The sequence below is a fragment of the Crocodylus porosus genome, unplaced genomic scaffold, assembly GCF_001723895.1.
Source record: "Crocodylus porosus isolate Cpor-Errol unplaced genomic scaffold, CroPor_comp1, whole genome shotgun sequence".
Classification (NCBI taxonomy): domain Eukaryota; kingdom Metazoa; phylum Chordata; order Crocodylia; family Crocodylidae; genus Crocodylus; species Crocodylus porosus.
In genome coordinates this window covers 9,597,069-9,624,169 of record NW_017728926.1, presented here as the reverse complement: position 1 = coordinate 9,624,169, position 27,101 = coordinate 9,597,069, and the positions used below count along the sequence as shown (strand labels likewise).

The window sequence follows — 27,101 nt, the reverse complement described above, 5'->3', positions numbered from 1 at the left end:
GGCACCAGGTGGGAGTAACACACCCGCACATGATGAAGGATGAAGAGGAGCCCAGCCGCAGTCCCAGGGCGAGGACGGGGATGGCCAGGGCTGGCGCTGGAGTTAGATGGAGCACTGCAGTGTTTCTGGAAGCACAGAGAAATCCCGCCAGCAGGCCAAAGTTATGCGGCTGGAAGAGCCTACACTTTGGGGCGTCTTTGCTGTCTTTCCCAGCACACACCATCCCTCTGCCTGCTAAAGGAAAAGGCCAAATCCCTACTCTGAGATGAGACACTCTGAAGAGTTGCTTGGGGCGTAGCTAGAAAACAGCAGCCACCTCCGTTAGGCTCCAGGATCTGGGCTCTGTCTCAGCTACCCCGCAGCGCCGCTCCTGCGAAATGCGCCTCTCCTCCTCCAAGAGCAAGAGACCGCAGCACAAGCTGCAGGAAAGCAGGGACCAAGAACCTCTAGGAAACGCTGGCATCCTACTCGTGGCACTGCTGCCAGAACAGCTAGTGCCAAGCGGGCGGGAGCAAAGTGCGTCACGGCCCTGGCAGCAGTCTGTGTCTGTGCAAAGCGGCATCAAAGGTGGCTGCCAACAACGTGCAGGGCCTGGCGCCAACAGAGCACAGACCACGGCTCGTCCGCAAACACGAGCCTGGGCCCTGGGGAACGGGTGCGGGTAGACGGCTCCCCTAAGCGAACGCTCTACCTTCCAGCCTGGGTTTTCATATTGCCACCCAGGTCCCACAAATTGAACTCAGCCTGCCTCCAAGCATCTGTGTGGACTCCAGCCTGGCAGAGGAGCTGCTACACATGGCGGTTCTCTCTCCAACGGTGAGAGCCAGCGGAACGACGGAAGTAATGCAGGCTCCCTCCCATGCTAACCTGACCCACAGGACTAGGCTTGTGATGTGGGCACCCGGCCGCCGGGAAATGAATGGAAGCGACCAATACATGTCAGGCAGGCATCCTGGCAGCCAGATCTCATGACCGCCGTTCTCCCCATCAAAGCCATCCTTTTGCTTGTGGCCTCATTTAAGACCCGACTGGGATGCCGATGCAGGGCAGCATCCAGCCGCTTCTCCAGACAATCGTTCCAGACCCTCAGCGCTCATCTGGTTCTGAAGGCTCGTGGTCTGCTCGAGAGCGCTCATCTCTGCTGCTCTCAAACCAGGGGTAACAGCTGGGTAGGAAGCCGTGGGTGTGCAAAGGAAGAGGCATGAGGATGCCAGGTGCCACAGCTGGAAGAAGCATTTGTGTCTGCTATCTCCTTCCTCAGGGATCCCGTAATGGTGCACGGCGGCTTCAGGACCTGGCTGCATGGAAGAGGGAGATCCAGCCAGCAGGAGGGTAGTGACCAAGATACCCAGGGAGGGAGATGAGATGCCATGCTATGCTATGCTATAAAAATCACAAGGGTGGAGTGGGTAGAGGGCGCAGAAGAACAAGCTAGCTCAGGACACGCTGAGCTCCCCCACAGAGAAAAAATGGTGAGGACTCCAGCTCCTTTTACAGCAGGGCACTCGAGAGCAGGGAGAGTGCTACAAGACAGGACTAGCAAGGATTTGAATAGGAAAGAAGAGATGTGAACTGCCCCTTCTGAAAGGCCAGGACTGGCATGGCATACTCTATTTGTTTAAAAGGGATGTATAGGTTTACCCCAGATAAGAACTTAAGCCCTCCCTCCTTATGACCAGAGCCTCAGTAAAATAAATGGTCTGTTGGTCGATGCTGCATTCACTGCTTGTATGTTAAAAACAGGCAGGTGAGGGCCTGAGCTACAGCTGGCTGGGAGGTGGGATCTGCCTTTAAAAGGTCTTCCTAGGTCCCACAGGAGAGCCCCAGCTCTACCTTTCACTCTACAGAGCCTTCACCCATTAACAGGAGCAATCCCTCCAGTGTCTTGCAGCTACAGGACACAAGTCCAGCTGCTGCTTCCACACCAAGTCTGTTGCTGTGGAGGGCTCAGCTCCTCACTGCACACCAGGAGCAGGAAGTGGTGTCTTTGGAGATTTAGATATAGCCTGTGAAGCACTGTCATGGGATAAGACTAGGAGGAGAAACACAGTCCTGAGCTGCAGGGCTGAGAGATGAGGCAGGAGATCCTTACCGGAGGCACAAGAGATCTGAGGACGAGAAATGGTCCCTCTACCTCCACAGCTATCTCGTCTTACCCGGAGCGCCAGACCGATCTGGAAGGTCACGTAGGCCACATGCTCTAAGCTACAGCTGTCTCGACTGAAGTGGGCTTTGTTACGGTCATGTGTTAAGTGCTGCCTGCACTTGATATAGAAACACCTCTGTCTTGAAGGACAATTACTGCAGCAGAGTTATTTTTGCTTCTGCAGGGGAATAGTTGCCAAATTGTACGCCACACAAAGGAGTCTTCTTGAACCATGAAGGCCCAGTTCTCTACATACTGAAGAAGAGATCACCCAGTCTAAGGCTGCTGGTTTGTTGAATGTTTATTCCGTCTAGGACTTCAATTTCTGTCCAAACACCTACGTATTCTGCTATAGTCTAATTTGCTGAACTGGGTATTCCCGCCCCCCTTCAATTGCTGAGAATGGCTCTTCTTCCTCTGCTTCACAGGTAAAGCTTGTCATTCCCACATCACATTTTCAGGACATTAGTCTGATCTGTCTGTCTGAGGCCCCTGATGGGAGGCAGTCATGCAGCACAGGCGAACCCTGACTCAACTGTGAGCATTATTTCAGACTCCTTCAGCCTCGCTCCTTGCACCACGGTGAAGTATATTACTAAGCACTACAGGAATGCTTCTGCAGCTGAGGGAGTAACAGACCTTACTCCCCCCATCTATCCCTGTACGATGCCATTAGGCAAAAGAATTGCGTCCACCTGTATTTATCTGAACAAGGTCTTTCAATTTAAATTGCCATCCTGGCTGTTAGCTCGAGAACAAGAAGACACGTCAATAAGAAAAATCAATTAGGATTACACGTACAGGTTTACAGGTAGAGTGTTTTTCTACCAGCAGATGTTGTTCTGTGACCCCGTAAGTACTCCACTGCCCGTAGGAACCCTGAGTTTTTACTTGACTACAAAATTAAAACCATTTATTCTTCTGCCACCCGACCACTGGCTCTGTTTCGGGGCATGCTCAACCCGAGGACAGTTAAAGGGTCAGAATGACGTAATTCTCAAGAGCGTTAGGAAAACAAGACATAAAATGTCACACAAGATATCCAAACCAATCAAAGTAAAAAAAATGCTTTATGCAGTGTGTTAAGAGCAGATAGACCATGTGTATGCACTTTAATAAGGCTTCCACAGCTCAAATGACAATTTCAGTCCAATGTTTGCAAATACAGACAAAACAGTAAATGTGCCTTTGATCACATCTTGTACCTGCTTCCTCTGCACAGTTGTAAAATACAGCAATGCCAAGGCCATAAGGTACATCTACACGTTACCTCTGTATAACCGCATCTACGTGTACATCATGGTTTGCAATTCTTCCCTGTGAAGTTTAGAGATTTAGTTTTGCAATGTTTTAATCTCAAGGAAGAGCCCTAGTAACAAATCATAAAATAACAGCAAATTGAAAAAAATATCAAGTTTCCAGGGGCTATGTACATGAGTGCGTGCTTCAGTCTAGAAAGTAGAATAAAATCTCTGGCAGGCAAACAAATTTGTTTGCAAGGGAAGGAGAGTTGCTTAATCAAGCACTAACAACAGCATACTGAAGTTTTACTGAAGTCTTTACCTTGGGAAAGAATAAACTGCTCAGCTGCACTGCTATACCTCTCGAAGATCCAGCCCTCTTACTGGATTCAAACCCATACCTTGAGGTCCAAAGTCAAGCCAGAGGCAAATCTTAGCTTGAAGCTGCCCTTTTCAAATCATTTCAAAGCCATTATCAGTGGCTTTCCAGCTGCTCCACGTAGCACACTTTATGTCAATTGTTTTGCAACTCACTGGTCCACACTTGCTGCCGGAACTCCCCGGCACCCTTCCCCAAAATGATTCAGGAAGAGCAGGAGGGGAGACCAATATAATATAGACAGATGAAAACAACAGAGAGAAAGGACAAAGACTCATAGTTTTATGACAGGCAGCCAAAATTACTGTGATAAAAGGTACATTTTAAAAAGACCGCCATCAAGATTACCAGGTCCATATTTTCATATCCCTCCCCCCAACCCCTCCACTCCTGTCCCCCTTGCCTGCAAAGCTTCTGCTTTTTTAATATGCTACTTTTGCTCAAACAGTCCTTAAAAAAAAAAAAAAAAAATTCCGATAACAGCCCAAACCTCAGAATCGTTGTCAAGAGCCAGTTCACAACCTCAGTTAAGACTCTCTTGCTAAGGGAAGACATTTAAGTCTATGCAGGTACCAGGAAATCTCTAACTTGATTATGAAAAAGGCCTTCACAGTGCCCTTTTCAGTGTCTGAGTGGTACGCTACTTCCTGCTAATAATATTTAACAGGACCAGGAAGAGAGCCTCTCTGAGAATTACAGAAGATGTATCAAAAGTGTTAGCGCTTTCCTGAAAAGGGAATGACAACAGAAAGAAAGTCTTGTTACATTAAAAAAACCCCCAAAAAACAAACAAAAAAAACCACGTTACCCAAACATGACCCCCCAACCACTTTGGTAGCTCTGATTCAGATATTCTAGCAAAGATCAGTTCAAGGTTCCCAAACTGATCTGTCGAGTGTAAAGGATTTCTGGCTCTTGGCAGTAGCATACTGGAGAAAGATGTTATCAAAAGTTGTTAAAATAGTCAACATTTCTAAAAACACATTTCACAGAGAAAGACCATGTGATTATTAAAGTTAGGATCGTACTGTTTGGAAGTGAAACTGCAAAAGGATGAGTGCGTGATAACAAAGTCTCCAGAGACAGTGGAAGGGGGAAATCTCCCAGCCCCTTGATCTCTGCGTCTAAGAATCACTGATGGAAGGCTTTCATCGGCGGGCCACAGCTTACATCTTGGGGTACATATGAAGTTTGAAAAAGCTAGACATTCCTCACAATTAACAATTTCTTTACTTCCATGCTGTACTGAAAGAGTAATAGTGGATCAAAGACAGGATATCTGTAAGCAGGTTTTTGTCTAAAGACTTACTTTAGGACAGATCAAGATGTTTCTGATCTACTATATTACAATTCCATTATGGAAAGATGACTGTGGTATGAAATCTGAGCAAGGAAATACAATAAAATGCCACTCCCTTCCTCAGCTAGAAAGTTCTGTCTGTAAACACAATATACTGTTACTGCTACTAAACTTTGCAACCTTACTTTGCTTTATTAAATATAAAATTTGAGACGCTCTCTTGAAGTCAGGATGTCCTTCAGTGCAATCTGCTTTGACATAAGGCATTTTGGGGCAGTCATTTCAGAATTGGTTTCTGCCTTCTGGAAGAGTCAAGCAACTGTTGAGTCCTATATATCCACCTTTGCTTTTAATGCCCTACCATGTCAAAATCCTCTTCTCTTCTTGTCATTTCTCTGCTGCCAGCGGGTATAAAAAAAAACCTTTAGTGTCCGAGAAGACCAGTCCCTGGAAGCAAACAAAAAAAATACACACTTTTAAGATGAAATAAATGTAGGCTCATAGGTTTAAACAAAGGGGTGAAAAGAATAAATGCCTTACCTTTAAATCCTTCTTCAGGCATACAAACTGAAAGGAAAAAGGAAAATGTATTAGACGCCTCCAGTGACATGCCTTCCAGAAGAATCAGGTGTCTGATTTACAGCATATTTCAAGCTGTCAACTGAACATTCAGCTGACGGCTATGGGAAGATCTTCAACACTGCCATCTCTAGTCCGTCTCTCCCACCTTTCTTGTATGACTTGAACTCTACAAATCAGCCTCTCTCTCTTTCAACATTTCCCGTTCCAAGCTCAGCTCGGCTCCGTATGGCCATAATTTGTGTTTAAACCACTGAGCAGAAACACTGTTTCTAGAACATAGTTATGAGTTCCTCTTTACCTTGCATAACATCATCCATTGCTGCATAATCTGCGATGGGTTCATCAGCCTATAAAACAAACCGAACACTGAACCAAAAAAAATAAAATAAAATTGGCATGATCATGAAAAGCTATAAGGTCCTAGTAGCTGAGGGAAGGAATCTAGCTGCTGTGCATCTGAACAGATCGGAGAGGAACGCAAACAAGATCTGCTTCCAGAGCAGGGTTGTTTTAGGGCAGTGAGTGATAAGAAAAGAAAGCTGGAAAAATTTGTTGTGGTTTAGAACCATATGCTTCCATCTTGCTGACATCGTTTAAGCATCTCTCAAAATCCCTTCCTGAACTGGCACCTCCAAATTACTTAAGTGGCACATTTATAAGGGGGCATCAGAGCAGAGGGATGAAGATACTTAATCTGGAATGCTAATATATTGGTTGTTTTTTTGGCCATCTGCTGCCTGTTAAACTGACAAGCACACAGCTTCACAGCAACACTTGCTAGGGCATTAATTAGGCTTGACCAGACATAAGTGATCTTTAAAGAAACAACATTTTTCCCCTCAAGATCAAGAAGTTAAGTAGGAGAATCTATTAATGAGGTTACATGGTTTAGTGCTCATAAGAAAAAGCGTGAAGACTGAACTGCAAAACCTGGATTTTGACAGCTCTGCTCACGAATCTGGTGCAGGAGATTCTAAATGCACCAAACACATGCATCATCAGTGTAAAACTCAGTTAGGCTTTGCGAAGTTACAGCACTTAAAAGACAACATGAGCATAGGAATTACGACTGCACATTTCCAGACTCAAGCGCCCTTACATCGTTTCTGTTTCCAGACAGCATTTCCTCCCAGCAGCCCCCACCCCACTTCGCAATTTACCTTCAATAAGATGACTGACTCTGGAATGACTCCAAGGTTGCCAAGCGTTGCAGTGTCATCACTGAGTATCTTTCCATTGATTGATAAATTCTGGTCAAATGGAGCAACTGAAAATGCGTGCATGATCTGTGCCAACACAATAAAACTTACCAGTTTTGGGCAAACGAAAAATATACAACAGACCTACACAAATACCAAATGTAAGAGAGAAAACCATGTTCCTTCCCCTGCCACACTGAACTGAAAGCTGCTACCGTGTCATGGCAGGATCCAGCCCTTCCAGGCTGTCAACAAGTGAGCAATGCTTTTCAAGAATCAACTTGTACACTGCCTCCGATGCCAAAACTGTGGCAGCTCTGCTGTGTTTAGGACTTTTCCGTCCATGGTAGGAGGCGGCAAGATCTGGTTGTGAATTGGTCCTGTAGCTTAGCTCTTTCTTAATCTTAACATGATTTTAGATCTTCCTACATTACAGACACAAGAGCAAGTCATTTTTGCTTGACTATTTAACTCCTTGCCATTAGCATAGCCACGATAACAAAGGACCGTGTCTTTAGGAACCAAAGGAAGTTTACCTCACCTGTATTTTCAGCTCCTTCAGCGTCTGATTTGCAGAAACAAGCAGGGCCTTTTCCCCTCTGACTTTCCTGTGTCGTGTACTCCGTCTGATGCCTTGCTTCTGGTAAGTGACATAATTCTGGTGGGATACTTTCTGCCGCTTGGTACCACCATTAGTCTAGAGACAAAGTTGAGATACAGGAAATTTTGTCTTGAATTCGTTAAGGCAGCTTCTCCCGTTCTTTCGTACAGACAGCAGTGAACAAAGTAATTTCCTCAAGGGATGCTGAAAGCACTGCGGTGGATGTTGGATGAACTGACACACGCGGGCATCACAGAGAGGTTGCAAGGACTGTAAGACATCCACTTGTAAAGCGAGCAGCGTATGGAATATTTAGTGTTCTTTTACAGGAACATTATATTGCTGGCTTACTCGTGATGTTGGTGTAAACTGCCGCCACCTGACATTAAGTATATAAACTTTACATTTCCTACTGTACATTTTCTATTTCTGAACCTTATTAAAATATATATGTGAAACAGAAATACTTAAGTGTTGGCTGCAGGTTTGTTAAAAACACTGGGCAAGAAAAATTAGTTTCTAAAATAGGAAGGCATGAAAACCAGTTACAAAATCTTTGCTGTTAAGAGTGCGACAAGAATGTGCTTAGAAGTAAGCGAGGTGATATTTCTTGTTCCAACTAGTAACGGTAAATGGAAAGGACTCCCATATGGCTTCAAAGATTGTGTAAGTTCAGATGCGGGTTCCTCAGCACCAATGGGCAAAGTCTAAACATTACAAACTCCACAGCTTTTCAGATCTCTACCTGGTTAAAATCTGGGTCCTGTTCCCCTTCTGGTTTGTTTTCTTCCCTTTCCTCTTCAGCTTCCGAACTGCTCACATTCAGCTCTGGGGCAGCCTCCTTCATTACCTGAAGTTACAAAACCACATGCTACAGAGCAGTCCCAACAGTTAGAAAACCTCAAGTTGACTACGACAAGCTGCCTCCACAGTGTTTTTAAGGGTGCTGCTTTAATAACATGCAACAGCACATAAGGACAGGAGGGATCAACCCCACAGGCAGTGTAAAGGTCGATTCCCGGCAGGTGTTTGGGCTACTTCGGTCTTGGACACAGCGGACTGTACGAGAGAGAGGCCAGTGTTACATGTCTTCAGTTGGGGTTTGGGTGCTGGCTAAAGTACAAGATCTACGGCAGGGCGCTGGTGCTTCCTGTGCCTCAGGACCCATTTCCCTCTACAGACAAATGGTGGTCACCGGGAGCCACAGCTGAATTCTTTCCCCTTCAACCAAGAGCTCCTCCGCCTAAATCTAAGTGTGCCATGAAAGCCATAATAAAGAGACACTAATATGCTCTGAATCACACACTTGGGTCATGCCTTTAGCAGATTGGCAAAGGTGCTCCTTAGGGTTATTTTATTGATCTGGCGTTCATTTGTAAGTATACTGTGAATAAATAATTTAAATAATTCTCCTCATTCTGATCTATAATTGCTAAGTTACTTTATAGTGAACACTTGCATTAGGCTAACATATATATATATGTCTGTACTACCCCTGTGCTCCGCACCATCTGAGGCTGGAATTTTTCTAGCGTTACATAGTATATCTCCAGCCTCAATACCCGATTCTCAGTTTTGAAAGCTTTTTAAAAGTAGGTTCAATTAAAAAGACACCACTATAGTCACTGCACTGCAGCACCTGAAACCTATTAAGGCTCCCTCTCCTTTACAGGATATAAATCAATGGCTAGAAAATGAAAAGATAAGCTGTTCATCATCTCCCCTAATTTCATTAATAACTGATAAATGATTATAATGTTAGCCAAAGTTGTGAATTACAGAGAGGCAGGTACTTATGGCCACCTTGAACTGCAGGTACTTGGGTGAACAAGGGAGAAAACACTAATTGACTTGCCAAGCAAATAAATCTGTTAAAAAAAGTCATTAGTTCAAATAGCCACCATTCAGCAAACAGTTTAGAGGAGGGAAGACTAAGAGGGGATTTGATAGCAGCCTTCAATGCCCTGCAGGGCGGCTGCAAAGAGGATGGAGCTGGGCTGTTCTCAGTGGTGACAGATGACAGAGTAAGGAGCAATGGGCTCAAGCTGCAGCAAGGAAAGGTTAGATATTGGAGAAACTCTCACTAGGAAGACAGTAAAACACTGGAACAGACTACCCAGAGAAGTTGTGGACTCTCCACCCTTGGAGTTTTTTAGACCTGGCTAGACAAAGCCCTGGCTGGGATGACGTAGTTGGGGCTGGTCCTGCTTTGATAAGGGGTTGGACTAGATGTGACCTCCTGAGGACTTTCCAACCCTCATTTTCTGCGAGTCTATGAAATTCTCTCTGCCAGGAAGCATGTAATGCTTGGTGCTATACCACCAATGAATAAGCATTCACGGAGAGTAACAATATATTGGTACCAATGATATTTTGACTGATGACGTGCAGGGTCGTTTAAATGTTTCCTTATCCCGGCTGACTTCAAAGAGCCCGGTCAGGAACAATCAGCAATATGCTTTGCATACATGCCGACTCCAGTCTCGTACTCCAATTCTGCTCATCTCAGCACCAGAGACAGAGATAGAATTCCATGCCCCAAAACCCCGGCCTCGAGATTGGTGCCAACAACTTTTGAACGCTCACAACCCTATTAACTCTTGTACTTATTTGAAACTAGATTCTACAAGGAGCAGCTTGCTCCACTTTTCAACAGAAGTCAAAGGCGTTCACCATGCTTTAGGAGCTAGTCCAGCAACCAGGATCTGGCTCTCCCCAATAAGAAAGCAATTCTTATGGCTCTATTTACACCTCCCTAGAATGGATAGCAGACTTGTTAAAAACTATGCTTCTCATAGCATTAAATATTTCAACCACCTTCTCCAGAGACCCAGCTTGCGTCCCACATAAACTAATTAGGAAGGGTCAATAAAATTTGCCTGCTTTAGGGGCTATAAAAAAAAAAATCCAACAGCTCCTACAACTCACTGCCTGAACATATTACACTGTGCAGTCACAGTACAAGATGTCTGAGCTCCCCACCCTCCTGGTAGCCAGCTGTTTACCCTTCAAAGCACTTATGCATCTTCTGAATCCTGAAACATCAGCACTCCAGACCTGAACATTACAATGGAGCAGGGTTACAGTTAGCCACAACTGGCATGCTGATGAGCATCAGTGAATTGTGTTTTTCTATTCATTACGCCCTTCAGAAATCCTGTGACCTTCCCACATTCACATGTCATCTTACTGTAATCAGCTGTTTCTTTTTTTTTTTTAACATCTTATCTGAGCTTTCTTCTCCGTCTTGGTTAATCGCCAACAATTATTATGAAAATTAAGACTGGAACCTTTTCAGTATGTGAAAAGCAAAATTTGGGATAATTATTTACCTTTGAAAATGTACTTCACTTGTATCAAAATTTAGAAAAGCATCTTAGCTCATATTGTGCTGCATGACGTTTGTTTTTATTTCAGTGCAGGAAACAAGGGTAAATTTACAGATGGTAAGTAGCCAATGTAAAAGGAACATCTAAGTAAAGTATGGGAGTCTGATGATTACACATAATTATAAAAAAAAAAGACACAAAAATGTGTTCAATAAACAAACAGAGCAGGAAGCTCCTAACTTAACATCTGGCGATGTAAAGGAAAAACCAAAAGAATTGACTTTTGCAAAAGAAAGCTTTCAAAAGGAGACATGCTTTCAAAATTGTCACAATGAACGTTTTACAATTTGTCATTTTTGGTGAATGTGAACCAGGAACGTAAAGAGTTATAATAGCTTCCAAAAGGCAGGCAAGGGGATTCTTTCACTCCTATGTAATATTAAAAGTTACTGGCACCAGAGAGAAATCATTAGCACTTGCTACTGAGAGCTTCATTCACAAAACAGAGACCCCAAAACAAAGTTAAATCATTTCTCAGAACAGCCTTGGACAACGCCCTGCCACCACACATTCTTATTCGATAGATTTCTATTTAGCTGTATAGACTACTAAATATACGAAATCAATACAGTCTCCTTTTAATGAAATTCAGTAAAGGCTGGCAGTGGCCACAAAAAGGATCAGTACCTTTTTATTATCCACCACTTTATGTATATAAATGGTGGCTTGGGTGTACTCACGCAGATCCCTCTGCTGTTGGCATAACAACCCTTCTCTGCATTCTGGACACAATTCTGCAAGGATAAAAAAGGAAAAAGAGTGTGGTTAAATACCTACAGTTCTTTTGATGACATGGAAAAAAATACAGCTATATTCAGTATCTTTCATGATAATTTAAATCTAGAGTGACTCAAACTGGGGGCACATTCTGGAAAGTGCATTTACGCTGCAGCTGTGTTACTGGAAAATGGAAGTTACCTTTTCTTCATTCCCTTAAAGCTTGACTATTAATGCCAAAGTGACAATTCCTTCCCTCACCCCACAGGAATCAGTGCCACCTGGGGAAAGAACCATTAGCAAAGATGACAAGACTCACTTACTAGGCTCAGAATCATAAAGTGCGCTCTCAGGGTTTGTGTCATCAGCAAGTGTCCTGATGATTTTGATTACATGATCCACAACAAATAGCTTTTGTATCATCTCCCACTCGCTGGGCCATATTAGAGCTATACTGTGCAAAGAAACACAACATGCTTCATGACATAGAAAAGCCAAGCCACACCTTCAATCTTGTAGTTTAATTGTCAATAAGAGATGGTGCAAACTGGGCTAGGCTCTAGATTTCAGAACCTTTAAACAGTTAACTGTTTTCTTTTAAAGAGCAAAAAATACAAATCAACACTAGGCCTCGCTAAGAGGATAAAGAAGCCTTACTAGGTTACTATTTCATGTAAGAGTCCCTATAGAACCTAAAGCAAAGCTATGGAGGAAGGAAGGGTTGAGACAGAAAGAAAGACTAAGCACAGAGGTGGAAGCTTTGTGCAGCTGAAAATAGCAACGTCACAGAGCATGGGATTTGTTGACTATATCCAGTATTCTGAAGATGGAAAGTAAATTCGAGGAAAGCTCAAGCCCATTCTACTCTGAAGATGACAAAGTGAATTCTCAAGCATCAAATAACAGGTCTTGCTTACTAAAGGAAAGCTTACTTTCTAACAGCGAGATCTACTATGCCAGCCTGATTTCTTTTTACAGCATGCATCTTGCCTCATTCTGGCACTTAATACTGGATGCCATCTTGAAGAGTAACATAGCTCTTATTCGGTTTCCATATCAATTTGATTTTAAAAAGCGATGTTCTCCCAGGCAAACATATTGTGATCACAGAGATTGATTGACGATGCTAGCTGTACGAGGTACTTGATCAGTACATTTCTTAGGATGTAGGAGGGAAGAAAACACTGGACAAGTCAGACGAGTGAACAGAAGAAACTCACAGTTTAGAATCTTCTTTGGTCATGGAAGCGTATGTGAACATAAGGCCCCCATGTGGACAGAGGAGAGCACTGTTTCCCACGGACGATACAGGACTGCATCTTGTAGGCCTCCTGCTCCAAACACGAGACGGGGGAAAAAATGTAAGCAGTTTGCAAAGTCAGAGAGAAAGTTTCATTCATAAGAAAGGATAAGAGAGAAGGTGTGAGATCAAGTATTTGCCTGTTTACAGAAAAATATACACAAAGATTAAACCGTTGTATCAGTATTGTGCATTGTTAAGTTACTCAATCTTCAGAATATTTCCAATCTCAGACCACTGAAAGTCCATGGAAACAGGAACGTTATGCCCTCTGACCAGGATATTGTTTTATTTATAAGAAACAAACCTTACCAGTTTACCATACGCTAACCATCTGGTTAAGACAAAATAATGTGGTTTTCTTTCAAGTGATCACAACGGATAGAAGCTCAAGGATTTGGTGAAAAAAAAGGTTTCCTTATTTTCACAAGTGCAGAGTGTATATACCCATATGCCAGCTATTTTAGCACAATTCTACATTGCACCATATAAAAGTTACCACCCAAAGGTCAAAAAACTGGCATGCATCTCTATGAAAGAATAAAGAGAAGATTTTAAATAGGAACTGATTTACCTAACAAATTTCCTCCATTCTTCTACAAAAAACTGTGAAACAATGTAAAGTTCATCTGTCTCCTGGGAAAAAAAAAGAAAAAAGACCCAATTTAAACTACTGTGACAGTAGAGAAGTGACATCTATTCAGTTCTGCCTCTGTTTTATCTTTGCCTTTTAAAGATCTTAACATTCTTTACAATGACAACTTCATTCAAGCGTGACTTTGAAAGCTTAGTTAAATCAGCTGAGATCATGTACCAAGCACTTACGTTGCTGTTCTTACATTCATTACAAAAGTAAATTAAGTTTGGAATGCAAGTACCTTCAATTCCCCGCATGGAACACTTACTTGCCCAATTGCCCAAAATGCATTTATTTACACACACACACATGCATGCATGCTCCACGCTGCGTACTTGAAAAAGATTCTGTTGGTCAGCAGTACTCATTGGTTGTTGCTCTGTGCCTTAAGTGCCCTTCAACCACCAGTGGACACACAGTACACACGTTGCCCCTTAACAGAGTCCTGACACTGTGAGGCACCATAGCAGTGGGGCTGGGAGGAGAATCATGATACATATCTATAATGGACAATGCAACTTGAAATGCAATTACTCTGGGGTAACTGGTCATTTCTTTTTCAAGTGACTGGCTGTTATACAGAGCCCAGCATTGGTGGTGACTCACAGTGATCCAAGTCCTACAAGGCACGTGTAAATAATGACCATACAGCAGCTCTGCCAAAGTTTCCCAGATCTGGACACCTCCAAAACCACAGAAGTATTAAGCAAACTCATGCATCGGTGACCTTGAAGTTATCCTATCAGTGCTCAGGATGGGAACATTTCTCAGGCAGGCAACAGAAAGTTGACAGTGTTTTAACGGAGCGAGCTTTAAATCTTAATCATGGTTTTACCTTAACTGACCTATTTGCACAATGTTTGATGCTGGCTAGCATCCAGTTAAAGTCTCTCAAACACATCAGCCTTCAGAGGTAAGTGGCCACTTCTGCAAGGCACTTTGTGAACACCCGCAATGCTGTCAATGGGCCAAATGGTAACGCCTTGATAATGACAGCTTCCCACGAGAAGCCTCAGCTATCTTCCATGGGTGAGTGAACTGCAAGGGGGAGGAGGTCAAGGGCCACATAGCAATTGTTCAGATCTAGAGAGATTACAGAAGCTACCATCAGCATCCAGCACTCAAGCTTCCACAGTTGCTGTTTAACCATCTTGGGTCCAGAACAGGTTTCTCAGCTTCTTTTTGGGAGTCAGAGAAGATTAAAAACACCCTCTCTCTGAATTCCTGAGGAACTTCTTTCACTGCTTTGGGGGTGGGGAGGTATAAAGGAACGGAGCCTCCTGATTTCACGTGCTTGGGTAAGAAGGGTCTGAAGCTTAATGGAATGATCTCCACTCCACTATTTCCTGCTGGTCAGCAGTCCTGGTGTGCCAGAACTCATGGCGATGATTCCCAAATAGGACTGGCATGACTGGAAGATAGATACAGGCATCTGAAAGCTGCCCTGAACAAGTCAGTCAAATATTCTGTTGAAGGGTGCTGATGGGAACCATGGCGAGGGATCCACATGAGCACCTTGTAGATTTCTGCATTTTCTTAGGCAGTTCAAGTTCCCTACAATGCGGGCAGAGCTGCCTGAAAAGGTGTCCAGGCAATGAGCTCACTCCTGGACTTACAGGCGTTTGTTGCCCAGTGGAAGTCTGTTCACAAATTTCCTCATAATCCCAATTACTGCAATCATATTTTAAAATCAACAAGACCGGTTAACTGACCACTCATTGGAAGGCTCAATAAGAAAGATTTTTTTTCATGCAAATAAGCACAATTCTTTTAGGTTCTACAGAATGAAGGTGCCAAGTGAATGTATCCTTTGCCACATCCATTAGTCTGCTGCTACAACTACCAGAAAGCTAGGCATGCAAGGAGTATAAATTGTTCAAATCCCTGAAGCCAGGCTTGACAGTATCGGTCTGCCATAGTACTGGATGTTGGAATGAGAGAGGCAGATGTCTGCCAAAGCAGCTTGGCAAGATTTAAGAGTCGGTCATTAATCAGCACTGCAAGATGTCGAGGAACCAAAGTGCAGAGGGTGCCCAGAAGTTTGCACAATTTTTCTTGAATGTCTCAACTGGAATCTCAAATGCCAATTCTTTTTAAGTGGTCTGGTAATCATCTATGGGTAATTAGGATGCGAGCTAGAACTGACTGATCTTTTGTTTCTTCACTGATCTTTTGTGATTCTTCACTTGAGAAGTCAAGTCAGATGGGAAAAGCACATCCAGGGCATGTGGTAAATTCCCCTTTGGGGGTTTTAAAGAAAGGGATCCACACTGGGATACTAATGTGGGGTTGGCAGTAGGCATAAAGGACAGGCACAAAGAAAGGTTCGGGGTGACCGCTACCCCTACCAGAGCTGATGTTTATGATGGTAAGAATCAGTACTAAGATCACTTCCAGGAGGTAACTGGGCCTAAATGACTTAACTCAAGGTCTTCACTGGCAAAACCTCCCTGTGGAGGGAACTGAACGCTCATAAAGCAGGGAAGCTGTACCAGTTGGTGTGGTGGGAACACCCACAAAAATGTGTCCTGACCAGCTTGTTAACCAGTTATAGGACAGTTGCCAGCAGACCTAGCTTCATCACTGCAAATCTTGTGAGGTCCCTTCCAGCCTCTAACTTCTATGGTTCTATGAAAAGTGGAGACCATCATGTCTTTCAATATCAAGTATGTCTACATTGACAGTAAGCAAGGAGCTCTTACTGGCACCAGTACAGACAGATGCTTGCAATACCAGCACCCAGAGGTCAGGACAGCATGATTTCAGTGGTGCCAAAAATAATGGTCCTGAGACAAAGGTGAGCAGTGCTCAAATGGATGCCAAAGGAGCCTTATACTACTTTTCACGTCAGAAATACAGGAGCATTTATAGCTGCAGGAAGGACCCGTGGGGAGAAACTTTTGATGGTGGCTCTATAACCATGATGCTCACTCTAGCTCAGTGCCTAATGTCTGACTACACAAGGAGGGCGAGTCTTTCACCAAACGGCCTTCAATGATATGGAAAGAGAAGATGCAGGAGGTGCCATTTGCCCATAGGTGCTCACAGACGCCTGTCCTTGTCTTCCCATAATCAAACAGAGGAATGCATCGATTTCTTTAAAAGAAACATTTTGTAGAGAGATTTCTCAGGGTGCCGGACTCCTTCTGTAAAATGGTTTATAGATGGCACACCCCTCAGTAATATGCCCTTCTCAGACAAAACCACCAACTGGAACTCCCATCATTACATGCAAAGCAGGTTTTGAAGTGTGGAGACTAGTTATTTTTATGGTAGAAAGCTTTCCTGGCATAACCATACTAGAAAAGCACGTATTGTGAAGGAAACTACTAGGCTACTCCAGCTCCCCTGAGCAACATAAGCTGAAAGAGTTGCTGGGCAGTTTTGATGCATGTACAATATTCTGTCAACAAAAGCCTCTATGTCAGTAGAAATTACACTTCAACAGCCTACTAACTGACAGAGTTATATCAGCAAAAGCTTTCTAAAAAAGTAAGCACAGTCTCATGTGCAGATGTAGCAAAAAAGTACCATATCAAGAGTGCCATATCAGGCAAAATAAAATGGATTTTCTGACAAAAGGCTGAGATATTAAAAAGCCAATAGTAACCTACTCTCTGGCAATTAAAGTTGCATACGTGAGGAAAAAGCCAGACAGTGCATGGACTTGGACACTGCAAGAAGGAAGCGATGGGCAGTTGGGGGTGGCTCCGTGCTTTGTGCCCTTTGTTGGAGAGACAAAGACATTCAGGGAGCAGATGCTGTCCCAAAAGACATTGCTGACCAGTATCATCCATCTCATGTGTGCTGGGCAGAGGCACACTAGCAGCAGGAGATGCAAGGACAAATAACCCAAAGCAAACATCTCTAGCAAACCACAGCAAGACTTACGCCAGCCAGTGCTTTACAAGAAGATCAAGAGGTAGTAACTACAGAGGGCCACACACACAGAAGGTACTTTAGAAAGTGTCATCTGAAATAATACCTGCCATTCTTTTTTTTGTTCAAAACACTGTTTTAAGATGCACATATAAATATTGATAAAGATAACTTGCCGTCGTCTTTCATCTAGAGGGAACATCTCAATTTAGCTTTGATTCTTTAAGTCACATTATTCAATGAAGCATACAATGTGTCTGTATGGTCTAATACCGCGTCCAAGGTTTACACAAGCACATTTCTCTCTCCAGCATTTCAATTCCACATTTTCTCATCAACATTGATAACACAATACACCTTTTCCCAGCTTTGACAGATTTCTATAACCTTCCCCAGACTCTGTACCTGAGGCCAGCTACCAAGACACGGTCTGCATTTGTCATGAAACAGGTTCTGGAGGGAAGCTTTCTGTTCACTTGCCATCATTTTATGTAAAGCTTCATTTTCCTCTCCTTCTCTTTCCAGAATCTGTGTAAAACAAAGAGTTTCTCTAGTCCTTTCTGTTTACTTTCAAAATCATTATTGAAAAAGTAAAAGATTTTTAAATCTGTATATTTTAAGCAAGGGTAGCATCAGCAAAGTTAGAGATGCAACCATATGTGAGCTATTAAAAAGCTTAAAAGTTACCAGGTACTCAAATACCTTGCACTGGGAACAGCATTCTTTGTTATTTGGGAATTCAGGGGCCTTTGGAAAATACTGCTTGAGTTTTTTCCAGGCTTCTTTAGAAACAACCCTTCTTTCATTTTCTGAAATGCACAGGTCACCTGGATGTGGGGGGGGGGGAGCAGGGGTGGTGGTAGAAAAGAAATCAAGAGAACATTTTGGTTCTGGACATGCTCAGCAGGAGTTTTGCAGCACCAAAGATTTAAGAGATTACTTTATATAATTGCAGACGTAGATGTTTATGCCCATATCATATGATGCTGATGTCAGCACTAGAGAGTGAAAAAATAGACCATAACCAATACAGAAGAGTCACCTTCAACCTCTATTTCCACCCCCCTCCAATGAATAAGTCTCCTTCTGAAGGGTAGGGTTTTAGTGCCTGCTTACAGCCATAGCACATCTTAACAATTACAACCAGGTATTTTAACAGCTAGACGAAGGCATTCTTAAATTTCCTGTTTATATTTTAAAAGGTCAAATGATCTTAATCTTTATAAGAGCATGCACTTGTGTTGCAGATACAAATACCACAAGAGGAGGAACAGCAGAAACGCACAGATGAGCAGGGAAGGCTGTGAAGGGCAGGAACAGCAAGAGAGAGCATGCAATACATATACACAAAGGCTAATATTGCACATTAAAGAAGTGGCTCAAAGGCACAGATCACCCAAATCTTTGTTTATTCCCAACAGAAACACCTGAAAAATAAAAGTCACCATGATTTATTTACAGCTCAGGCATCCAAAATTCAACGTTCTGGCCAAGACGTTCTCCCCACTCATCCTCTAACTGCTTTTGTGATAGCATCGCTGCATTTAAACACCACATGGGTATAGGAACTGTTTAGTGTATGAGAAGTTCTTCAGGATATTCAAGCAGGCAGGATCCACAGAAGATTCCTTTGTTAATAATGCCCGTCTTGAAAAAGTGCAGTATACAAACTGTGCACAGCACACTGAATGCCATTTGTAGTTTAAGACCGTCAGTTCAGCCCCTTTACGGGAGACAGTATAACTGTATACAGCTAAGTGGAATTCATTTCGTGGGCCAAAACCGTGAGAGACGTACCAAATACTGCTCAGACAACTCCAATTACTCGCACAGTATCATTTATACATGCAAGCAATGTTCCAGAAGCTGGCAGCTGAAATCTGAGAAATCAGGAAAATAATGGCTTAACAGGAAGTATTTATGGAAGTTTATTTTGATAGCAGCAATGTCAAAAAGGTCACTCATGTGGCACAGGCCCTGGATGTACGTATCCTAAGATTCACTGTATGGCAGGAAAATATTTCATGGATGAAAAGTGACTGCATTGCTGAGAGACTGAATGAGCCATTAAGTTGTGCGCCGTTTCTTGCTGTGTGCTACACCCAGCACTAAGTTCCACCTGTGTAACTGCTGCTCTGAAGCCAAAAGCCATCCATGCAAGTAGAAGGGGAAAGGTAAAAACGGTGCTGCACAAACACAATGAGAACAATGGTAATCTGAAAACAGAAAACAACTCAGTGCTGTCAAGCTGGAAGGCACAAAGAGCTACATGGGAGGAAAAAAAGCGATGCTCAAAATGTATCACAGTGTATGTTACCAACGATGACAAGGAAACAAGGTACTGAAAACTTACAAAACGTGGACCAGGGTTTATCAGAGGACCAGGTACTTTGAATTTAATTCTCTCAATTTCTATAACCTGAAGGGGGCTCAGATTAGCCACTGGATACAGAAACAACTCAGAAGGAAAACTCCCTGCTTGGATTTCTTCAGTATTAGGAGAAGTCTGCAATTCCACTGACCTGTCATCTCTCATTCTGGCAAATCTTGAACTTCTGCCAATTCCCCAAACCAAAAATAGCAACACGCTGTTCCTGGCTTTGTTGCAAATAAATGAAGATCAGATTGGATTATTTTGAAATAGCATTTAATGAAAAACTTGCTGAATTTGACCAATGATTAGCCTAGGTTCCCCATATGGGGGAAGGCAGGACTGGGAGGCTTTCCAGAAACCAAGAGGGACATGAAAATAAGATCATACAAATAAGTATGCTGACAAGGTTTGATTAATGAAAAGAGATGATAGTCTATAATAAAGCTATAGAGGGAGTGAGGTGGAAAATCAGATCAGATGTGCAGAGTACAAATACTCTACCATCTGGAAGGTGAAAGCTCTAACCACTGTTTCCCCTCCCATCATCTCTGGGGAGAGATGGATTCTGGGCACGAACATCAAAGATGTCCTAACTTGGTAATCAGAGAAAATTATCCAATGGGGTCAGGAAACTACTGGAGAGGGAGCACTTACAGCAATTCTCCAAATGGAAGATGAAAAAGGTTTTTAACATATGCATGTAAGAAGATGGGAAAGGCAACTTCATAAGGGAAAGCCAGCATATTTTTTGGATGTGAGCCAGACCTCACAGATCAAGCACTGGTCCTTGCAGATAGCACCATTAAGGCTGTAGTTTGCTTTACTGCAAAATCAAGGCTCTATTACAGGGAATGTAGATTTGCTGATACACTTCAGCGGAATATTTTCAATGCATAAGAGGAAGATGGTATTTTATAAAAGTAATTTCAGGTTAACTCAGAATGAAGAAATCTGAATTTGAGGGCCTGGATTTTTAACGTCAATTACCTCTGTATGACCAAGTCAAAGATCGATTTATACAGAAATTAGTAATTTGCTGGGATAGTATTTTCAAATGCTCATTTTCATGGTGTTTTTGTCTGCCTACACCAGAAATATAAAACTGCCAAGTACAACAGAAAGATTTATTTAGTGATACCAGTCTTATGGCACTGCCAGCCGCCATACAAAAATCCCACTGGAAAAAATATGTAATAATGACAAAAGGTTTTAAACATTCTACTTGAGGACGTGGCTCTAGCTATCCAAGGCATACATCTTTTATTAGCTTTAATGGTGAAGAGTGCATTGTTAATCCACATTCAGTTTGTTTTTAACTGAAAATAACGTAGCCCTAGATGACATGCATTGCAGTGTCCCAAACTGACAGATCATGCCTCCAATAAAGCAGCAGTTACAATCTATCACAATATTGCCAATAATCTACATACTGAAAATAAGACTAGAAATTTCAGCATAAGTTGCAGCCAGCTAACCATCACTTAATGCAACAAAACGACCAATACTATGTCACCAGCATAATGAAAGGGATGCCAAACACCCTGTAGTTTGGTAACAACCTATATACTGAGGAGGCCTAAATACTTATTGGATAGGAAAATGCTTCTTACGTGTTTTTGCAATCACCTGTACCCATGCAGAGTCTCAGTTGAGAGGGTTGCCATTTTATTTACAAGAGGGAAAAGGAATGGATATTATCACTGATAACTACAGTTACTTTTATCCAAAAATATGAAAGCAGTTTCACAGATTTCAGGGTTTTTTGTTTTAATAGTCACAATTGTTAGGAATGCCTTTGGGCTTTTTTTCTACTCAAAAGACAGCATGTGCTGCAGAAGAGACTCTCTTCACATTATACAGAACTATCAGTTCAGTAGCAAATTCAGAAGGAAGAACACCGACTTAATTGGTGACAATTCTCTGTAGCACCTACATTGTCTCTGGAGGTTTCCATCCAAATATATCTTTGTTTCCCAAACTTGTGTGATCTGAGTCAAACTCATGGCATTCTTAGAAAAAAAGTTCAAATGGTATTATCTACTTAAGGAAAACGCAAGGTAAAACAGATTTAAGTAGAATTCATCCGTGATTAATCCAGCTGGTCTTGAGCTTGACTGAAGAAACACAGAAAATTACCTACTATTTAGAGACCAATTAGAATACTTTGCATATAATTACTCCTACCTCCCACAGATGCACTTACCATGCGGACAAACAATGTCTTCATTAAAATTTAACTCCTCTTCCTCCTCTCTTTTGTCTTCATTGGATTCATCTGACCAAAAGAAAAAAGTACACTGCACAGAAGTTCTCTGTAGAAGAGTATGGTTCTTACAAAACTGTGCTATTATTCTCCCATCTGCAAATTGCTGCAAAATTCTAACATGAAAGGAAACTTCAAAAGCACTATGCTATTACATTTATTAGGCCAGTTCTCAAGGGGCAGTACAGGGCTGTGTCCTACAATATATTATACATTCAAATGCTTTGAAGATCATGGAGTACTAGATCACCTCTACAAGACCCCAGATACAGAAAGCATTTTTTGCTGCTCATCTCTCTCAGATGAGAGTGAATGGAAAAAAATAATCACCAGTGGTAACAGCTGAGAAAATAAAGCCTTGTGGACAAAATGTTAGTGGGCTCTCCACCTTGAGAAGTATGATCTAAACCAGTCCTCTCGCACCACTAAGGCAGCTTCATGTGAATGAGGCCAAAACCTACTCGGACTGGAAGAGCTGTTGCGAGGAAGGGACAGAAATACGCTTTTTTTGTTTGGAAAATACTTGTAACCTTAAGACTGATGCCAGAAATAAGTAAAAACATGTTTTTACTGAGGGAAAGGTAGAGTGGTTACTATTTATTTTCATGACGTCAGCAGAAGAGAATAAGGCGGATTGGACGTATCCACAATTATTAATTAAGTTATAAATCGCAGGGCTAACTTTTATCTTATGTTTCAAGTGGATTTACACAGGTGTAAACGAAAAAAGGAGTTTGGGCTGATGAATGTTTACCATCAGTGTCAATGTGTAGGCAGGAAAGTTCGGCTCCTGCTATTCATGCTTGAGCAGTTCCTTAGGGATCCTTTTACGCCTTAAAAGCCTTCTAAGGACCAGCACGCACTGAGTCACTGGAACATGATGCTAGATGAATTTCCCAAGGGCCTGGATACTCAGACAAGGGCCCACATACATTTATAGAGGCTAGTTATGAGCCTTCGGTTTATAAAACGAAGAGCTGACATCTTTCACTGCAGTGTTGCAAATACAGCAGTATAGTGAGCAACGAACTGTAAAAACCTAAATAATGAGCACATGTCCTAGTAAATAATTCAACCTTTAACCCCTTGAGCATTATTTTATGCTACTGTGAAAACAACTTCAATTTAAGACCAGAAAAATAACAAAACGATTTCCCGAGGGATATTTAAATTGGGACCCAATCATCAACGCAGAAAAATATCCTTTAAAATTTATTACCAAAAAAACCACATGATCAACCAAATTCTATTAGTGTTGCCAGTTTTTGAAATTTGTTGTGTGATAATTTGATGCTGATCCTAAGACCTCAGGTTCTGAAAACATCCGATTAGGGTGAGAAATCTCAACTTTCGTTTTTAACAAGTTCCTCCGTTCTCCAGCCTTGCAGGCTAAAACCCAGAAGACAAATAAATAATTTGAGAACCCCAAGTTTTTATTTTTTGAAGGGTAGGCCGACGTCATGTTTTCTGGGCACCTGGTTTTAGCAATACGCTTCTGTTTTTTACAGGACACGCTCAGTTCTTTACTGGAGCCTTGCAAAACAAATTTCACTTCTTATCCATTGTAATTTTTTGTAGCAAACATTTTTTTTCGTTATTTGTTAGGATAAAGTTTGGAAACTCTGCCCAGACTTCTGTAATTTTTTACTGTTTTGTAGGAACACTTTCGGTTACTGCTCCTTTTTAGATATCGAAACTTACCTAATGTTTTTGAAAACTCTGAACTATAATTTCACTACTGGCTATTTTGCTTGGATTTTACAGTGTTAAAATTACCTTTGTTTTGGGTGTCTCCATTCATTTTGCCATTACTGTGTTCTGTATCATCATCTTGCTCATTCAGCTGTTCCAAAGCCAACTGACGCCAGCTGCGCAAGGATGCCTTTCCCACCCAAAATCCATCATTGCTGCATAGAAATAAGAAGCATTCACAATACAAACCATGAATTATTTTCATTGCATCAGGATCAAAATGAGAGTTATTAAAATCCTATTTAAAATGATTGGCCTTAATGATGGCTGAAGGCCCCAGACCTCACATACCCCTTTACTGTAATTTTCAGCAAATTTGTAACAGTTTTGTAGTCTTCATTTAACTGATTTTTCAGTCGTAGTATTCGACATCTCTCAACCACACAGTCCTTGCACAGGGCTTTCACTGGAGAAACAAAGAACACTTTGTGTTATGAGCATTGCTACCACTCAGTTCGAAACAAAGCCAACAGTCCAGACATCATTATTTGAAACGTTCTGTCCATCGAGTGACATCCACATAGCATCCAAGTGACATTTTCCAATACCTATGATTTTAGACAGAAATAAGATTCCATGGCAACAGCTGGACTAGGCCAAATTTAGAACCCAATAAATAATTGTAGGAGGCTCAACGCGAGGCAGGATTCGTTCATGTAGCAACAAAACATCCCATCACTTCAGTTTCACAAGTCTGTATTTCCTCATGATCTGCAAGAATAGCAGCTCACAAGTAGAGTAACAGGTCTCAAAAACACCAGTACATGCAGAAACAGGGTTTAAAAGATGGAGCAGTTCAGACATACGAGCGCAGCTGCACCATTCACAAGAACACACCTGCCACAGGGTGGAGAAGGTGGGAATTTTATTGGCATTATGAATGCCTGTTTCCCTACCCTTCTGTGTACTGTGACCCAGGGGTGTCGAGTGTGGTTTCCACTCTGGGCTGTGGAAATGGCATGTGGCCAAGTGGAAAGTGACTAGGAAGGTGTTATCTGTTGTTCAATGTCTTTTTGATATAAATGGAAGCCCCAGGGATTGAATATTAACTTCTAACTACCAGGAAGCAACAAGCTTGGAACAACAGTATGAATGGAGTTTCCTACACCCAGCAGACAGAGGAAGAGAGAGATAACATGGATAACCAAGAGCATATGGTACGTTGGACTGGTTATTCTTGCAGATAATATTAACTCTACCTAAAGCTTATCTTACCCATTTCAGGCTAAAAGAATCTGCCTGCTATATTCCAACTGATTAAGACAATGGATTATTTTAGAAAGGCTGCTGGTGTGGCTGCAGTTTCTGCAGGTTGCTTACTGCCCTATAAAGGCAAGTCCCATACAGAAGTTGAGTTAATTTGCGCTGGCTGCAAGGGCTATGAAGAAAAACTGCGGTGGCGTAACCTGAAGGCCTAGTCTGGAAGCTGAAGCAGCCATGGGACTTCCCTTACACAGAAGTTATGCCTGGGATATTCAGGGAGACTGCGTAAAGCCTGAGGGCTCGAGTAAAACTCTACATCCATGACAGCCACACAATCGCTCTCTCTCTACATAAGACACTGATATTTTTTCCTATTTTAGAAAAGGATGTTTCATTAAGAGAAAACAAATAGCTTGAACTCTTTCCTATCCCACCGCCTTGTTTAAAGCTACTCGGCATAAAACTGCTTCAAGGCACAGAGCAGAATCTAGGTTTGAAACAGATCTGCCATTAAACGTTCTCCAATCAGACTAAATATATTTGTTTGAATGCTAATGTAATTAAGCAGTGACCTCAAAAACAATTCTCCAGAAATACACAGGCAGCACATCTATTATGGTGAGAGAGAAAGCTTCATTTTAATGACAAAGGACGGCCCAGAGTTAAGCTATATGTTTATTATAACATAATAAAATGTAAATGAAAAAAAAAAAAGGGGGGGTGACCTCAAAGCATCCTGTCTTCAGAGACCATGGTCTCAGCTTACCAGTCAGCCTGGGGCCCCCTCCATATCTCCTGTAGAAGAAGTCAGCAACATACTCAGATATTCTCTTCATAATGGATATTTTATCTGGGTGCAGTTTTCCATGTGAACATAGGCATGCAGCGTTATCTATGGGTTTGGGAGGGGTAGATTCATCCAGCCATTTCTGTAGCCAATCAAGAGAGATAAACTCATATGGGGATCCTGGAAAAAAGTGAACAGAAACAAACCCATGATACTGCACATGCTTTTTAATAAACTGCTTTTTTAAAGTATTTTTACCTTAAAAAAATGTAATTGTTATAAACAGAGGACCCCCCCCACCCCAGTAACTTGACTAGGTTCGAACTATGAAAATTTTGCAAATGTCTATCTAGTTCGTGTTCAGTTCTGGCAGATTTATATCACTCACTCTAAATAGCAGGTATGTGAAATGAGATAAGGGGAAAAAATGAATTAACTACAGGTCAACTTATTATTTTAAATAGGTAACTTGTCCAATAAAGGCAGAACGTGTTTTCAAGCAGCAAAAACCTTTTGGATACAGTAGCTTATTTTTAGAACATTATCAATAGTCTCCTGCTCTCAGCTCAAAAAACTGAGTTTAAATCACAAGCTATTCACAAACAACCAGGACACAGGCTCTGTATCAAAAGTGTACGCTGGGAAATGCCACTGACTTAAAAATCTCCCAGTAATGAGATGGTTTTGTTTTGCTTGCTAAACCCCAAATGCAGAGATTTGATTTTGAAGGTTGGTGGGTAGGTTTGAGATGGATTAATAGCTACACTTTACAAGAAATGAATGGCTTTATATAAATAGTTAAGACAAATATCTTGATGCAAATGTGCAACCCAAAAGAGCACGGCCATGTTGGTAAATAAGGCATCTTATATTTCCATTGGCTTTTCCTGTAATAAAATGCAGCTGAGAGAAGCAAGCTGATCTCAGATGTTTCTCTCCCTTTTCAATTAGCAGTAATCATCTTTAGGTTCCAAGGTAGGTTTAATTACAAACTAAGAACATGAACTGATTGTGGGAACAAAGCAAATTTCCTTCTGTGCATCAAGTCTAGCCCCTACTGGAAAGATAACGATTGGTATTTATAAAAAGATCACTGGAAAATTAACAGGATGGCCAGGAAATTAAAATGCACTGGGCTGATGTGTCAAGGACAATTCTGAAATTTGGGTGAAAAAGATGCTGCTGATATTAATCTGATCAATACAACTCATGAAATTAGAAAAAAAAAATCCATAAAGTTTCATACAGAGGGATAACAGCAAAGCTTGAGAAAAATCTGTACTATAATCAGCACTGGCTTTTCATAAACTTAGGCCTTAAATGGGTCTGGTTTTCCCCCAGTCAGTAGCTTC

General features: G+C 42.0%; 1 protein-coding gene across 2 annotated transcripts in view; it reads right to left on the bottom strand.

The window, feature by feature from the left end:
- Positions 1 to 3,197: 3,197 nt before the first annotated feature.
- USP48 (ubiquitin specific peptidase 48) overlaps positions 3,198 to 27,101 on the bottom strand; it is a 42,113-nt gene continuing 18,209 nt past the window's right edge. For both annotated transcript variants that reach the window (XM_019541393.1, XM_019541394.1), the window contains exons 12-27: positions 25,729 to 25,929; positions 24,051 to 24,165; positions 23,784 to 23,914; positions 21,948 to 22,019; positions 18,073 to 18,197; positions 17,776 to 17,898; positions 13,429 to 13,490; positions 12,775 to 12,885; positions 11,878 to 12,008; positions 11,465 to 11,571; positions 8,194 to 8,298; positions 7,389 to 7,544; positions 6,809 to 6,934; positions 5,947 to 5,995; positions 5,607 to 5,633; positions 3,198 to 5,513 (exon numbers count right to left, since the gene is read on the bottom strand). In XM_019541393.1, the coding sequence (XP_019396938.1) occupies positions 5,491 to 5,513; positions 5,607 to 5,633; positions 5,947 to 5,995; positions 6,809 to 6,934; positions 7,389 to 7,544; positions 8,194 to 8,298; positions 11,465 to 11,571; positions 11,878 to 12,008; positions 12,775 to 12,885; positions 13,429 to 13,490; positions 17,776 to 17,898; positions 18,073 to 18,197; positions 21,948 to 22,019; positions 23,784 to 23,914; positions 24,051 to 24,165; positions 25,729 to 25,929 (1,664 nt within the window). In that variant the 3' untranslated portion in view covers positions 3,198 to 5,490. The remainder of the gene's footprint in view (positions 5,514 to 5,606; positions 5,634 to 5,946; positions 5,996 to 6,808; positions 6,935 to 7,388; positions 7,545 to 8,193; positions 8,299 to 11,464; positions 11,572 to 11,877; positions 12,009 to 12,774; positions 12,886 to 13,428; positions 13,491 to 17,775; positions 17,899 to 18,072; positions 18,198 to 21,947; positions 22,020 to 23,783; positions 23,915 to 24,050; positions 24,166 to 25,728; positions 25,930 to 27,101) is intronic.